This window comes from Labeo rohita, chromosome 23, assembly GCF_022985175.1.
Source record: "Labeo rohita strain BAU-BD-2019 chromosome 23, IGBB_LRoh.1.0, whole genome shotgun sequence".
Classification (NCBI taxonomy): domain Eukaryota; kingdom Metazoa; phylum Chordata; class Actinopteri; order Cypriniformes; family Cyprinidae; genus Labeo; species Labeo rohita.
The window spans coordinates 2882213-2900107 of NC_066891.1; the positions used below are offsets into that span (position 1 = coordinate 2882213).

Genomic DNA, 17895 nt, shown 5'->3' on the forward strand with positions numbered 1-17895 from the left:
CCTCAATCTCCACTATCCAATGGACATACAGCAGAAAGTACTGACGTAATCATAGCCGTGATCATCCCGATTTAAAATCCTGAATATCAAACATGTTTGATATGATCGGGGGCAGCCCCGATTTGTGTGGGAGCAGATCGGGAGTTGTAAGATTCGATCTGTGAACGTCTCACATTACCAGATAATCCATGCCGAACATCGGGGTCGATCAAGGTGCTCGACAAGATTTTTGCTCAGATTCTCGGGAGGGGAAAATTGGAGCAAAATCGGTCTAAAAATCCTGTGGTGTGAGCCTGGCTTTACACTTCTGACTTTGTTTCTTGCAGTTCTGACATTTTCTCACAACTTTTTGAGTTTATATCTCACAATTCTGAGTTCTTTTTTTCCTTACAATTCTGACTTTTTTCTTGCAATTGCAAGTTTATATCTCACAATTTGGACAGTTCATTTTTACTCCTAATTGTAAGTTCATATCGCACAAATGTAAATTTATATCTAGCAATTGCAAGTCGCAATTACCTACTCTTTTTTTTTATATTCGTTTTAAATAGGCCTCCGTTGGTTTTACCCGACCACAAACTCACACATTTCTTAGAGGGTGTTATAAATAATAGTCAGTGTTGTTTCAGTTTGTTGACGGAACTGTCAATGCATATATATTTGTGTCCTCAGATGTACTTCTTAGGAGGTGTTATACATGGTATTCAATGTTGTTTTAAACGTTGATGAAAATGTAATGCATATATATTTTTGTCCTCAAATGTGCTTCTCTCTCGTAGCTGGGAGCGGCGTGTGGACCCGATGGGCCGGGTGTATTTTGTGGACCACATTAGCAGAACCACCACGTGGCAGCGGCCCACGATGGAGACGGTGAGAAACTACGAGCAATGGCAGCACCAGCGCAATCAGCTGCAGGGAGCCATGCAGCAGTTCAACCAAAGATTCATCATTGGGGTGAGGAAATCAAACGCATGCATTTAATTTCACATTATAACACAAACACAAAGTTAGCTGTAATGTTTTCTTTGTGTCATCCTGTAGCTGCAGGATCAGGCTTCGGCCGCCCAGAATAAGGAGTTCGACCCGCTTGGACCTCTGCCACACGGATGGGGTGAGGATGTGAAAAACTTTCCTTTCGTTAAAAGGAGAAACTGCTGTGAAAACGGCATCCTCTTCTGTAATATGCCGGACTAGCAGCTACTTTTTATTGTTCTGGTAACCTTATTATCTGCACCTGCGAAGCAGAACTAAAAATAGCCTGTACATCCTTCAGTGTCCCAATTTAACAAATGAGAACCGCTTGCACTGCGTAAACCAGCTGGTGGAAATAGCTCGAATGTTGAAAATAGCTCTGAGTGGAAGTTTACAAAGGCTTAATCACATCTTGGCTCCATTATTTCTTACTTTCCTCCTGGTGTCTCCTTCTGTCTCGCTCTCAGAGAAGAGAACGGACAGTAATGGCAGAGTTTACTTCGTTCATCACACGACCAGAACGACGCAGTGGGAGGATCCGCGCACACAAGGGTCAGATCCTCTGTCCTTTTCCTCTAAAATGCCAATCTAAGGAGAGAAACAATAAAGCACTTTGAACATTTATGACCTTTAATGCACTCCACTTTAAAGTGTATATAAGGAAGACCAGTTTCAGAGAATTTCTTCTTGCTGGTCTGTGGGCATAACTACAGTTGAGGTCAGAAGTTTACATGTCCCTTTCAATCTGCAAAATGTTAATTATTTGACCAAAATAAGAGGGATCATACAAAATGCATGTTATTTTTTATTTAGTACTGACCTGCATAAGATATTTCACATAAAGGATGTTTACATATAGTCCACAATAGAAAATAGTAGTTGAATTTATAAAAATGACCCCGTTCAAAAGTTTACATACACTTGATTCTTAATACTGTGTTGGTACCTGAATGATCCACAGCTGTGTTTTTTTTTTTTTTTTTTTTTTGTTTAGTGATAGTTGTTTATGGGTCCCTTGTTTGTCCTGAACAGTTAAACTGCCTGCTGTTCTTCAGGAAAATTCTTCAGGTCCCACAAATTATTTGGTTTTCCAGCTTTTTTGTGTATTTGAACCCTTTCCAACAATGACTGTATGATTTTGAGATCCATCTTTTCACACTAAGGACAACTGAGGGACTCATATGCAACTATTACAGAAGGTTCAAACGCTCACTGATGCTTCAGAAGGAAAAAACATGCATTAAGAGTCGGGGGGTGAAAACGTTTTGAATTTGAAGATCAGGGTAAATGTAACTTATTTTGTTAAATCGTATAAGTATCTTCTGTAGCTTCTGAAGAGCAGTACTAAATGGAAAAAATAAGATATTTAGGCGAAATAAGAAAAATGTACACATCTCTATTCTGTTTAAAAGTTTTCACCCCTGGCTCTTAATGCATTGTTTTGTCTTCTGGAAAGCAACATTTCTAATTTTTATTTTTTTATAAGTATTGAAATGACTCAGACTAAAACTGAAATTAAGAAGAAATATTTAAAAATAAATAAACAAAAATAAACAAACTATTAAAAATATATATTTGGTAAAAATAAAACAAAATAAAATAAAAAATATTAGATGAAACACTTAAATGCATTGTATTTCAGTTCTCAAAGCAACATTTCATTTTTATATTTCTAGATTTAAGTACTAAAACTACTAAAACTGAAATAAAAATAAACTAAAGTTAAAAATAAATATTTAAAAACTAATTAAAAAGACTATTTAAAATCATGTTTGTTTAAAAAATAAATTAAATAATAAAATATTAAATAAAAGCTTGAGGTGTATCTTGACATTTTATTTCTATTATTTGGCACAGCAACATTTCTAATTTTTATTTTTCATAAGTACTAAAAAGCCATGCATTAAGAGCCTGGGGGTTGAAAACTTTTTAAATTTGAAGATCAGGGTAAACTTAACTTATTTTGTCTTTTGGGAAACATGTAAGTATCTTCTGTAGTTTCTAAACGGCAGTACTGAATGGAAAAATATGATATTTAGGCAAAGTACGAAAAATTTACACATCTCTGTTCTATTCAAAAGTTTTCCCCCCCGGCTCTTAATGCATTGTGTTCCCTTCTGAAGCTTCAGTGAGCGTTTGAACCTTCTGTAATAGTTGCATATGAGTCCCTCAGTGTGAAAAGATGGATCTCAAAATCATGCAGTCATTGTTGGAAATGGTGTTGTCACGGTACCAAAATTTCAGTATTCGGTACCAATACCAGTGAAAATCCACGGTTCTCGGTACCAATTTCGGTACCAAATCAAAACACAAAAACATGAATTGAACAACACACTATTTTTATTTATAATAAACAAAAATAAAACAAAGTTTTGACTTGGAAGCTGGTATTTTGAGCTGAGGTGATGAAGCATTTGCTGGAATCCCCATTTTTCACTGTATAAACTGGCACTTAATCCATACATGTGAATTCAGCAACAGCTCAGTTCAGTTTTCTTGCCTTTTTGTCGTACTTCTGCTGCTCAAAAGCATCTGGAACCATTGTCTGCTTAGGAGTTTGGTTCGTGGTCTTCTTCAGCCTGCAGCTGTAAAAGGAAAATATAATATACTTCAGTAAAACAATGGGCTGAGTCTGACTAAATGCAATATTAGATTGACATCAGCTAAACAGAACTTTATATATAACTTTTCAGTAAATAACAAACCTCAGCTTTTTATAACAAAGTTAGATAAGATTACTCATACTGAGTGTAAGATATCAATGTTACACAGACGGAAACTGTAGTATTAAAAACACTTTACAAAAATATAACATTTAACATGACTTAATAAACAAGTGTTACATAGCAATTATTCTTCTTAATTTCAAAATGTATTCATAATTTATTTTAAATTAAAAGTTGTATCTGTTGACATTATTTCACGCACAATGAACAAACATGAACGATCAAATGTTTGTATAAAACAACATTCACACACATTAATTAATGTTCACTCACTGTAAATTTATGTTAGATAATATATTAAGTCATGTTAATGAATAGTATCTTTTACCAAACTATACAGGACTGTATTTGACTGTACTTTTATTTAATCAAACTGCGCAAACTATATTTCATAGCCTAGAACTACTTTTCTGATGGACCGATTTTAAGGCATTAACCATACATTTGTACATTTGTTCTCTAACACACATATTTTAGCTACACGGGTCATTTAAAAGCCTCAGGTGTGTAAAAATTGTACACTATCATGTCCTGTTTTTTTTGTTTTTTTTTAATAAATGCTATAGGAGCATTAAACACTTAATAAAGAAGTTTATTCTAATTCTCGCGTTAGCATTAGCCGCGCTTATGCTAACGATTAACTAAGCAAATGGCGATGTTTATTTAACAAATACAAAATATTTCCACACGTGGCTCCTTCCTCCTTTCTTTTCAACAAGGGGATTCAGAGCAGCCGCATCAGCAGCACCACCGGTCGCCGTGTCTTTGTGCTTTTATGAAGAAGACGCAACTGCGCACTTTTCGCATAGCGCAGCAAGAACCGGGTTGACCGGGTGCTCGGTACCACCGGTACTTAAGAAAACCTGGTACCGTAACATTTAATTTTTTTTTAGTACCGACTTGGTACCGAAGTACCGGGTCTTTTGACAACACTAGTTGGAAAGGGTTCAAATACACAAAAATGCTGAAAAACTAAATAATTTGTGGGACCTGATTGATTTTTCTGAAGAACAGCAGACAGTTTAACTGTTCAGGACAAAGAAGGGACTCATAAAACACTAAACAAAAAACACAGCTGTGGATCATTCAGGTAACAACACAGTGTTAAGAATTACGGGTATGTAAACTTTTGAACAGGGTCATTTTTATGAATTCAACTATTGCTTTCTCTTGTGGACTGTAAACGTTTTTTACATAAAATATCTTATTCATGTCAGTACTAAATGAACAATAATGCATTTTGCATTTTATATGATCCCTCTTATTTTGCTAAAATAATTAACATTTTGCAGATTGTAAAACTTTTGGCCTCAACTGTAATTATTACCAAGCTCATTGAGTCAAAAAAGGTCTTTTTTCATAAACTGTTACTTATAAAAGTGCACTTGTATCTCTGTTTCTGTATTGTACAGTTTGCTAAATGACAAGCCGCTGCCGGAAGGTTGGGAGATGAGGTTTACGGTCGATGGCATCCCTTACTTCGTAGATCACAACCGGAGAACCACCACTTACATCGACCCACGGACTGGAAAATCCTCTCTGTAAGTGCAAACAGCCCCGCACACAAACTTAGAGAAGGCCGTGTTCACCCAGATGTGCCTAGATAATGCAGTTCTGTCAGGTTTCCCTGCATTATGCATTATGATGCATTCTGTCAGCAGCATCACGTGCATTTGAAAGCATTATGTATAAAATCATATATTAAATATATTTTATGACTTAAGGCTAGTCTGAGGGATTTCTCGTTTTGCTCAACTTGGTTTAGCTTACAGATGCACAATGATCTCTTTCAGGCGAGACAGTACGTGTTCATCAGTCATTACTTGCATAACAGGAAAAACGGGTTTGTGTGCCTCAGGAGTGAAACTGCATTCGATTATAATCTTCCGCGATGACTCAGCTCAGAGAATGCAAAAACGCCTCTCTCAGAATATGCGTATTGATCCACGTGAAGTATTTTCGAGGCACAAAGCGATCCTCTACGTCAGAGGAATGTAAGACGAGCTGCTGATGTCAAAATATTCCCAGCAAACAAACAAACATCTGCACTCAGCGTTACCCGTCACAAGCATCAGAATGAAAGCTTAGGGCATCTAAGACTTTTGTTAGGATGTTTTCACAGTGTGAATGAGTTTTTCAGCTGTTCCGTGTACAGTTCAAGGACATTTAGGAAGTTACCAGGCAGGATTAGTATGCAAAGCAATTTTAGTATGAAAAGCAATTTTGCTGTGATCCTGAACAAAATATGAAGCAGGTTTAAAGACTGTATATTGTGTTTGTATGATAAATAATTTAACTTTTCCCTTCCCTTTAGTGAGAACGGCCCTCAAATCACATATGTACGAGACTTCAAAGCCAAAGTTCAGTACTTCAGATTCTGGTGTCAGGTGAGAATTTCCTTCAGGGCTGCATTCATGGTCCAATTTTGTTTTTATGGATGGATAAATACTGAAATATTAATGAGCAAGTTCCTGAAGTTTGCCAGTTAAGAAAGAATAGTTCATCCAAAAATGAAAATTTACTGAAAATTTCCCCACCCTCATGTCCATTCATCAGATTTGGGGAAATATAGCATTACATCACTTGCTCACCAATGGATGTGAATGGGTGCCATCAGAGTGAGAGTCCAAACAGCTGATAAAAACATCACAATAATCCACAAGTCCATCAGTTATCATCTTGAGAAGCCAAAAGCTGCCTGTTTGTAGGAAATAAATCTATTATTAAGACATTTTTAACTTCAAACCACTACTTCAGGTTAAAATACAAGCCCTTTATCCATAATCTTGCTTTCTTTAGAATCAGGAGAGAAATCTGCACAGATCAAGCACCGTTTACAAGCCAAACAAACAGCTCTAAACAAAGATGTTAGTGAATTTTGATGTGAGAGACAACAGGAGATAGACTTTTTCCCTGAAAAAAAGCAATATTATGGTTTATAGACTCCAGAAACAATGGTTTGAAGTTAAAAACGTTTTAATGATGGCTTTGTTTCTTACAAACATGAAGTTTTTCTCTTCTTAAGATGTTAATTGATGGACTGAAGTGGTGTGGATTACTTGTGTATTATTGTGATGTTTTTATCAGCTGTTTGGACTCTCATTCTGATGGCACCCATTCACATCCATTAGTGAGCAAGTGATGTAATGCTACATTTCTCCAAATCTGATGAAGAAACAAACTCATCTACATCATGGATGGCCTGAGGTTGAAGTAAATTTTCAAAATGGATCCAAATTGGATATTGTAACTTTTTTCCATTATATTTAAATTATTTTTTGTTTTTAATTTTTCATTATAGCAATTAGCGATGCCACAGCACATAAAGATCACCGTAACCCGGAAAACGTTGTTCGAAGACTCGTTCCAGCAGGTACTGCAGTCTAACTTCAAAATAACCCATGAACATTGTAATACAGTGGTGTTTTTCAGATCTCAGACATTTTGTCAGATCTCAGACATTGCCTAGTTTTAAAAGGTTCAGTGAGCACCATAATTTCTTTAAGTCACTGTAGAGCTTGTAAATGTCTTTAAGTGCATTAGATATCTGTACAGTTTGCAGCTAGAGTCTCTGAGATGTGAAATGATATTCTGGTGTCTCTCGGCAGATCATGAGTTTTAACGCTCAGGATCTCAGACGCAGACTGTGGATCATCTTCCCTGGGGAGGAGGGGCTTGATTATGGAGGCGTGGCCAGGTAAGTTTCATATTTCACTCTTTCTGGAGAATAAAGGCCAGATCAAAGCATTCTTGAGTAGGGCTGCATTATATTGAACTATGGCTTAGTGCAGTTGTCATATATGCACTCTAAAAACCATCAGCACACACTTTTTTTTGCCGGAAACCCATCAAAATAAAAGCTCAGTTACCCTAACGTTCAAAAAAATTAAGAAAATCAAGACACACATATTGGTATAGTATTTTACAGTTGTACTATAAAATATTTTTTATTTTTACTTTACTACAGTTATAATATTACAATATGCTTATTGTTTTGTTTAATATATTATTTAATAATATCACAATAATATTACAATCACAAAACTCACAAATGTTAAATTCACGTGAGTCAAAGACGTCAAAATGTCCACGTCAAAAGAAATTTACAAAAGTGAATTTTTTTTTTTTTTTTTTGTCCTTAGAAAGCACATTAAATGTAAGGGAAGTGTCTACATTTAAGGTTTCAAATTAGGTTTTGGAGAATAAAATGTCAAAATTTGGTTGAAATAATGTTACATTGTCATTCAGTGTAACACAATATTTATGTAAAAATTCTAACAACATGCTTATTCTGATTTGTACATGTTAAAATATATAAAAGAATAAAGCAGCATATCACATTTTATTGTTTTATATGAGTAAAATCGTCTTACTGACAAATGGGCAAAACTTGGGATAGTGGCAAATTTTACAAATGTAAAATTACAACTAATTAGTATTTGGGGTGAAAGTGATTTGTGTTTTAATATGTCATAAATTGGTTTTTGTTGTAAATATGCCTGACAAGATTGTTACACTGAATGACATTGTTTTCTGTAAATTAGGGTAAAATGTATGATATTTATTTTTTGCTCAGAGAAACAAAAACAAAAATACAATTAAATTAAACAGAAAACTGTAACACAATATTTATGTAAAAATTCTAACAACATGCTTATTCTGATTTGTACATGTTAAAATATATAAAAGAATAAGGCAGCATATCACATTTCATTGTTTTAAATGAGTAAAACAATAAAATGTTCTTTGACCCACATATATTGTTGTTTTTATTATATTGTAGTCATATTATTTATAGAATTTGTCAGAAACGGCAGGAATGTGCCCTATTATTATATTTACCTAAAACTGAAACTAAAATTTAAACCCTAAATAAAAACATTTTCATTACATAAAATAAATGTTAACTGAAATAAATAAAACAAACATAAAAACATACAAAGTAAAGCATAAAAGCTTTCTATTTAAGCTAGTTGCCTAGGCGACATTTCTCAATTTTAACTTGAAATTTTTTAAAACGGAAATGGATAAAAGTTGATAATGATATATGTAACAAAAATGACAAAAACACACAACAAAATAAAAAAATAAAAAAAACTAATAAAAATTCAAAATATGAACAAAAACTATAATCTCAATTATTCTAAAATACACTGATGTTCACTGTATCGTCAGTTCCTATAAAGAGTAACCCCAAATGTGAACATGTATATTATATAAAATTCCAAATTTTTTTCAGGCCTCTCATGCTCTGATACAGTGGTTTGAAGTTATTAAGGAGTGATTTAGTTTTGGTGCGTCACATTGCATGGCGTGCGTCCAGTGTAAACCCCATATAATACTCTAAAATAATGCATGTTGTGTGTTTTGAACAGGGAGTGGTTCTTCCTGTTATCTCACGAGGTGTTAAACCCAATGTACTGCCTGTTTGAATACGCTGGCAAAGACAACTACTGCCTCCAGATAAACCCTGCCTCCTACATCAACCCCGACCACCTCAAATACTTCCGGTTCATTGGACGCTTCATCGCCATGGTAATGCTGTCTTGCCATATTTGGTCAATGTCAGATTATATTTCAAGTGGTGCAATATTAAACAACTGTTCCTGTTTCTGAACTAGATTTGGACATACAAGAACATTATAATGGCAAAAATCTCTATGGTGTTTAACATTTATTCTTTGTGCTTCCTACAGGCCTTGTTTCATGGGAAATTCATCGATACAGGCTTCTCACTGCCATTCTACAAACGCATCCTGAATAAGCCCCTGGCTCTGAAAGACCTGGAGTCCATCGACCCAGAGTTTTACAACTCACTCATCTGGATCAAGTCAGTTTACCTGCTTTACTAAGTTTATAAATATATTAATTATGAATAATTGTATAAATGTATGTGGTATCATGGTACTTCAAAATATACCATAAGGTACTCTAAGGGCGGCCGTACACGGTGCGAATTCGGACAGTCGGAAGACCGTATGGCCACGCACACGTCACGAGTGACTTTGTTTACGGACGCAGTGGTAGACGGCACGATTTTAAAACCTGCCGATTTCGGAGGCAATCACATTCACGAAGTTCCGCGCCAAAAACATGGACTCCGAGGAAGAGATCCTTTCCTTTGTGGCAGCAATGGCTTGCGAAAAAACAAAAAAAGAAAAGAAAACGAAGGGCATGGCAAAGAGTTTGGCTGAAGGGCAGACTTTCTTTTCCTAATCGTCGTCGTGGAAGATGTAAATTACACAATCATTGCGTGTCATGCAAGTTTCTGCAATTTGTGACGTTGTTTTTATACATGTTAAAATGCTGGATAGTTCAGGTATTATTGTATACATACTGTAACTTACATGTTCTATTGTTGTGGAAGAACAGTAATGCAGAATCATAAAACTGCCTTCAGGACTTTTGCTATATGGTTTTCTTTTCTTAGCTTCTGATTGGTCCTTTCCAGTTTGCTCAACAAATCGGCTCGTTCAACAGCACACATGTCACGCTTTCAATCCGACAGCACCCGAAGTTTTTTGACATGTTTAAAAATGATCGTAAGGTCGTGAAGTGCTCGTAAGGCACTCTGCTCGTCTCGTAATTTCTCACACACCATACGAGCCCCGACCATACGAGAAGAGACGATTTCCTCCGATAACCAAAAAAATCGCATGCGAGCTCGTACGACCTCAAAAATCGCACCGTGTACGCCCGCCTTAAGGTGTGTTAAAGAATACCATGGTACTTTTTGGGTACTTTTTTAATGACAGAAAACAAACAACAGAACAAAAAATACTTTATAACTAATAATATCCATAACAACTTAACATACATGAAACTAAATGAATACATAATTTGCATTTTAAAAATCATAATTTTTATTTATGCTAAATAATACATTTTAAAGTTATATACAGTTATGTAAAATATATATATATTAGTATATAAAATATACATATTTTAAATATATCCTATATATAATAAAAATAAATACATGTTTGTGTTTTTAATGTATTATATTTGAATAAATAATAAATAAAATATAATATGAAATAAAATATAATAAATAAACAAGAAATATTAATATTAGTATACACACTCATAAAAATATAGATTCTTAGACTGTTTACTATATAAAATATTTTTTTTCCCAAAAATAAACACAAATACTATTTTGCTGTATTAAGTTTTTTATTATTATTATTATATTAAATTGTTATTATATAACATTATTTCTATTTAAATATTCGTTAAAATTTTCTAACAATTAATAATGTTTCTGATATGCTTCAAATGCAGAAAAAAATCATTTTTGCATTTGAGCACCTCAAATTACTGTATATGGATACTTTTTATTACTGTTATTAGCTATTATGAATTCTTGAGTCTTTTCTTGTGTGCATGTGGTGTGATTATAAATCCTCGCGTCTGAAATACAGCTTATTGTGATTGATGTCAGTCATGAATGCCTCTCTAACTGTGGCTGTCTGTGTGTGGTGTCAGGGATAATAACATCGAGGAGTGCGGGCTGGAGATGTTTTTCTCGGTGGATAAGGAGATCCTGGGTGAGGTGTCGACTCACGAGCTGAAGCCGGACGGCGGGAACATCCAGGTCACAGAGGAGAACAAAGAGGAGTACATCAGGTGCCGCTCTGCCTGTCTCACAGCCTCATAATGAAACACTTTTGATGCTAAATAAAGCCAGACCCCACACTGACACGCACATAAAGCCCTCTAGATCCTTTAGTACTGGCCTTGTTGTTGTTATTACATTGGATAATATTAATTTTACTTGTCAAAGTCCAGTTAGTGATCTATTATAAAGAAGGGGCTCAGTCTGCTTTTCCATTTCCCTCATTTCAGTGCCATCACACTAAGTCTGTTCCAAAAATTAGTGAGCTGCCTATGTAGGGCGCAATTTTCAGCCATGTCAAACGGAAGACAGTGAAATTATAGAAATAAAATTAATGTTTTTATAAATGAAATGTTACAAAAATCAGTCTGAATGATATATGAACAAACCCTTCAGTAAAAACCTTCAGAATATACATAGGAATAAAACTGCTAAGTTTGGTGTATGTAAGTGTTGCTGAATTGAAGAAAAAACTTTTTGAACATATGTATCACCATTAAAATCTACAGACGCAAATAGATAAAGCGCAAAAATAATACTAGGAGAATGACATACAGACCAACCCCTTGATAAAAACCTTCAGAATATAGAGAGGAATAAAACTGCTAAGTTTGGTGTATGTAAGTGCTGTTGAAGTGGAAAACAAACTTTTTGAAGATATGTATCATCATTAAAATCTACAGACACAAATAGATAAAGTGCATAAATAATACCAGGGGTATGACATATAGACCAACCCCTCAGTAAAAACCTTCAGAATATAGAGAGGAATAAAATTGCTAAGTATGTGGTATGTAAATGCTCCTGAAATGGAGGAAAAAACTTTTAATGACATGTACTGAAATATACTAATATGTATGTACATAAACTTACATGCATTCAATGCATTTATTACAAGCTACTTACATTTTATAAAAAAATATGTATGTACCCCCTTAAGGTGTTGTTGGGTATGTGTTGGTTGTAAATGTCCTGTTTTGTGTGTTCAGGCTGGTGGCGGAGTGGCGTCTGTCTCGTGGTGTCGAGGAACAGACTCAAGCCTTTTTTGAAGGATTTAATGAGGTTCTTCCGCAGCAGTACCTGCAGTATTTCGATGCCAAAGAGCTGGAGGTGAGAGACGCTGATTTAAAATCCCTTAAATCCCACATAGAGAGCTGCCTCAAAAATATATGTGCACTTGAGTCACACTTCAGCAAATCTGAATGTCATTGCGTAACAACAAAATGGAGTGGCATTGGAATATATTTAACTGTGCAAATACGTTTCTTTTGCATCTGTTCTGTAATTAACCGTGTGTTTGTATGTTGTAGGTGATGTTGTGTGGGATGCAAGAAATAGATCTAAATGACTGGCAGAGAAACACCATTTACAGACATTACACCTCCACCAGTAAACAGATCCTGTGGTTCTGGCAGGTAATGATGAAATAATCTGCTCAGTAAGTCATTTTAAATTAATAATCATTCAGATTGCAGCAAGTTATAAGACTCTCTTTTCTCTCTAGTTTATGAAAGAGATGGATAATGAGAAGCGCATGAGATTGTTGCAGTTCGTTACCGGTACTTGCCGTCTGCCTGTCGGAGGCTTTGCAGACTTGATGGGTGAGTTACTGTGGAAGTCATGTGGAATTTATTTTGGACTCAGTTCAGTTTTATTTACATAACAAAACGAAACAGTTTGCACTATGCATTTAACTACCATTATGTAATGTATTATACCATTAAGGCAAGACACAAGAAGTGAGTAGGGTAAAATATTTAACTAATACAAATCATCATACTTTCCCAGCTGATTAATCACAATACATAATAAGACAATTGTTTCATATTACAAGTTTTCTAAAATATTTTGTTTAAATGTGTAAATAAGACTTCACCTGTTTAAACATTTTCAAAAAATAAATCTGAACACTGGATAAAGGCAGGTTCAGAATTACTGTTTGATTTTGTTAGCATATTAGAGTTAAAGATTTTGGATTTTGGGATTTTGGATTTCTCTTTTTATCACTCCATAAATCAGAACATACTGTCAAGAGCCATAAAAATACTTTTACATTTTGTTTTAGGAATAAAATGTTGTATAAATCAGTGCAAATGGTATATGAACAAAACCCCTCAGTAAAAAGCTTCAGAATATAGAGAGGAATAATACTGCTAAGTTTGGTGTATGTAGATGCTGCTGAAGTGGAGAAAAAACTCTTTAAAGATATGCAGTTTTATTTGAAATCAGTAGATGGAAATAGATAAAATTCAATAAAGTAAACAATTAAATGTGTATTTTGTGTTTTTTTTTTCCCCCACTAGTCAGAAAGATTTTGTTTTCAGTAAAACATACCTATGAAATTCAGCATAATGTATGAAAATTAAAAGTACAAGAAATTATAGAAATAAAATTCACCATGTTTTTACGAAAAAAAAATGTTACATAAATCGAATCTGAATAATATGTGAACAAACCCTTCAGTAAAAACCTTCAGAATATAGAGAGGAATAAAACTGCCAAGCTTGGTGTATGTAAGTGCTCCTGAAGTGGAGAAAAAAACTCTCTGAAGATAAGTATCATCATTAAAATCTACAGATGCAAATAGATAAACTGTGAAAATAATACCAGGGGAATGACATATAGACAAACCCGTCAGTAAAAACCTTCAGAATATAGAGAGGAATAAAACTGCTTAGTTTGGTGTAAGCGCTGCTAAAGTGAAGGCAAAAACTCTTTGAAGATAAGTATCATCACTGAAATCTACAGACGCAAATATATAAAGTGCATTACATATAAACAAACCCTTCACCAAAACCATCAAAATATAAAGAGGAATAAAACTGCTACGTTTGGTGTATGTAAGTGCTGGTGAAGTGGAGAAAAAACTTTTTGAAGATATGTTATCATCATGGAAATCTACAGACGCAAATAGAAAAAGTATTATAAAATAAACACTTAAATGTGTATTTTGAATGTTTTCTGTCAAAGAAGGCATATGCAAGCAAAATAGCCTGTAGTTTCTTGCCTTTGATGGAATAACAGCTGGGAAATAATGTAGGGAGCAATCAGAATTTGACTGGATCATGGATGTTAGGTGTTTTTATATTATTGGTTTAATATTATTTTGTTTGAGTGTTGGCTCATGTTGTGAGAGCTTGACGTTTGTAATGTGTTTGGTACAGGGAGTAACGGACCACAGAAGTTCTGCATCGAGAAGGTTGGGAAGGAGAACTGGCTTCCCCGCAGCCACACATGGTACATAATCTCACTTCATACAGACATTTTCTTGATTTCAAAATTTAACGGTTAATCTATGTTTTTATATATATGTTTATTATAGTAATTTAATATTATTTATATTTTATTTGTATTTTTACAATTTTAATACACTGATAATGGATTCCTTCCCTGTTATAAGTGACACTCCTAGTGCTTCATATATTGTAATTTTTTGATGTATTCGGACTTACTGCATATAATAACATCTATAATATTTATTTTTAATAGTACTTTTTTTTTAAATTATTTAACTACATTTTAAAAAAATGAATAATTGTTTATTTAACAATTAAGTAATCTTAATTAATAAATAATTGTTAAATGTCTAATATTTTTAATACATTTATTTAAATATTTTTTTGAAATGTATAAATTGATCAATAACTCTTTAAATGACACCCTTAGAGCTTCATATACTGTACATTTTTGTATTCATTCTTGTATACTGCATATAATAATCATCTTAAAATGAACAATATTCATCTGTAATGGAGCGGCAGTGGATATTAAACCTGTAAATGCTCTTGCTTTTCTTTGTACTCTAGTTTTAATCGTCTGGATTTGCCGCCGTATCGCAGTTACGAACAGCTGAAGGAGAAGCTGATGTTCGCTATTGAGGAGACAGAAGGTTTCGGACAGGAGTGAGACGCTCAAACTCGCACACACACACACCCCCACACCCACATGTACACACACACAGGACATCCAGATCTCATGCACACTAGTTTTACTGAAAGGACAGACCGATGATCTGACACACAGGTGCATTATGGGAAAATGAGGGTTTCTGCGCTCACCTGTCACTTGGTATTAATTTCTGTATCCCTGTGAGATGAGGAGGTTTTATGCAAGCGTGTCAGATACGTGACGCTGACGTTTCTACATGTGATTAATCCAGCAAATGCTTTTCTGAACGACTCCAGAAGAGAGAGCAAACGCTCTGATGAGTCCCAGAACGATCGGAATGATTCACCAGAGCTCTGTGAATGTGTGTTTTTATGTTCGCAAACCCTACGACGGGTCTCCTTGTGCCTTTTTTTCCTCACTGTCATCCAAACAAACTGAGTTATTAAAGTGTAGCACTTGACAACAGCAGGATCTTCAAACGACAATGTGATTGCTAGTTGCACAACTGACCAAAATATTCATTCAAACTGTCAAGAACTGGCCAGTTTCATCCCAAAGTCATTTAGAAATTATATTTTGCAAAAATATAAGGATAATTAAGTAAGGACAATTAAGGTATTTTGCATTGTAACTTTAAAACATTCATGATCAGTTTAACACATTTTTACAAATTCTTATTACAATGTGGAAAACGTGTTTTCCACTTGTTCTTGTAACTGTGAAAAATACAGTATATATATATACTTTCAGTTGTAAGTACACATTGTGTTGTAGTAAGTTTGACTTGTGCAGATCTAAACCAAAAAATAACCTTTAACAAAACTAATGCAGAAATAAATTTTTCCACATTATGCTAATATAAATGTTAGCTTTTCATGAAAAAACTGTTGCAATGCAAAAATTTGTAATTTAATGGTCTTTTAATACATACATACATACATGCATATACACACACACACACACACATAAATACATATTTCTTAAATATATACATGAATGTGTTTGTATTTATATATACATAATAATTACACACAGTACACACATATATTAGACAAACTCAAACTTTTATTTTGTATGCGATTAATCGCGATTAATCGTTTCACAGCTCTAGTGACTATATAACTGTATGTATGTATTAAAATAAAATATATTGAAAAAAGAAAATGAAGTCAGCATACATATTTTTTTAGATGAAACTTGGCTTTGACATTTCTACAATTACAAAAAATTGATTTCAGGACATTTTCGTTCTTGGACTCTGTGTTTCTGATTTGACGGTCTGGTTCTCAAGCACAGATTCACATTACAGAATAATTTCTCTGAAATGAAGTGAAATTGTGTCGTTTTCAGACGCGGCGCTGGCCTTGAATCCCTGCAGCGATAATGTGAGTTTATTTGGGCCTAAATTTGTGAGCGTGCAGTATTTGTCACAGATACCGCTCTAGTTCTATAGGGCGGCTGCTTTACACGCAGTTTTTTAAGTATTCTGGAAGCTCTTTGGCGTTTTAGATCATAGTTTATTTCATGTTTCATGAATTATTTGAAGTGATACTAGTCTAAACCACTGGAGGAGCTCAAAGCCCTGCTATACAGCTTACATTATGGGTAATAATATCAAGACTGGATGACTGTTTAAGGGTGTCAGGGAGGATCTTTTTGAAATTTTAGAAAATAAATCAATATCAAATATTTATTTAAACAGCTATTTTTATTCAGTTGACCCTGTTTGAATGAGAATTTAACCAGTGAAATGTTCGGGATGATGGTTTAAATGTGATACGGCTCTCTTTTTTTTCCGACTGATCCATGTAAACCAAACCACTTTGACTCTGTATATGAACTGAATCCTGTACATGGTGTGAATACTCTCCTCTCTCTTCAGATTAATCAGATGATTTTAGTATTAAAGTAGAAGCGGCCGCTTTCACGGTCGTTTCAGAGTTTATTTACTAGCGTTGATTTGTATGTATAGTCAAATGTGAAGAGATGTTCAGCAGTTGAATAAATAATTCTATGGGAAGTGTCTTGCGTTTAGTGTTTTTTGAGACATGGATGCTGTTCATAATGTAAAACAGTGAGTGTTAGGATTAAATGCACATTGGGTGAACTAAACTAAACAAATGAAGGCGTTTTATTGCAAAAGATTTTTAAGATTTTTATATCTTAAAAATACAACAGTTGTTGCATAAAACCTCACAAAACACTGCATTGTGATGGAAAACAAAACATTAAAAAACTAAAATTGGAAATGACTGGCCAACTTACTGAAATAAAATACATTGAAGGTGTCAAGGTGTCATATTTTATTTTTATTTTTTTTAACAAACATAATTTTTAATAGTCTTTTTTTATTATTTTTTTAAAATATGTATTTTTATTTCAGTTTTAGTAATTTAAGTACTTTAAATAGATTTTATTTTATTTTATTTAGGCCAACATAATTTTTAAGTCTTTATATTATCTTTATATTATTTTTAAATATTTATTTTTAGGTTTATTTTTATTTCAGTTTTAGTAATTTTAGTACTTAAATATAGAAATATAAAATTAGAAACATTGCTTTGTGAACTGAACTGAAATACAATACACTTAAGGTTAAGTTTTTCATCTAATATTTTTTTAAATTTATTTTTACTGAAAATCATTTGTAATGTACGGAAGCCCTGAACCATATGGTGGGGAAAAAAGAAA

At 33.9% G+C, this 17895-nt stretch overlaps 1 protein-coding gene across 2 annotated transcripts in view; it reads left to right on the forward strand.

Moving 5' to 3' along the window:
- itchb (itchy E3 ubiquitin protein ligase b) overlaps window positions 1-16126 on the forward strand; it is a 30997-nt gene extending 14871 nt beyond the window's left edge. For both annotated transcript variants that reach the window (XM_051096331.1, XM_051096330.1), the window contains 15 exons: window positions 780-954; window positions 1042-1111; window positions 1440-1524; window positions 5111-5239; window positions 6013-6085; window positions 7000-7071; window positions 7307-7395; window positions 9074-9233; window positions 9395-9528; window positions 11187-11327; window positions 12306-12426; window positions 12627-12731; window positions 12821-12917; window positions 14481-14553; window positions 15123-16126. In XM_051096331.1, coding sequence (XP_050952288.1) covers window positions 780-954; window positions 1042-1111; window positions 1440-1524; window positions 5111-5239; window positions 6013-6085; window positions 7000-7071; window positions 7307-7395; window positions 9074-9233; window positions 9395-9528; window positions 11187-11327; window positions 12306-12426; window positions 12627-12731; window positions 12821-12917; window positions 14481-14553; window positions 15123-15222 — 1624 coding nt within the window. In that variant the 3' untranslated portion in view covers window positions 15223-16126. The remainder of the gene's footprint in view (window positions 1-779; window positions 955-1041; window positions 1112-1439; window positions 1525-5110; window positions 5240-6012; window positions 6086-6999; window positions 7072-7306; window positions 7396-9073; window positions 9234-9394; window positions 9529-11186; window positions 11328-12305; window positions 12427-12626; window positions 12732-12820; window positions 12918-14480; window positions 14554-15122) is intronic.
- The last annotated feature ends 1769 nt before the right edge of the window (window positions 16127-17895 follow it).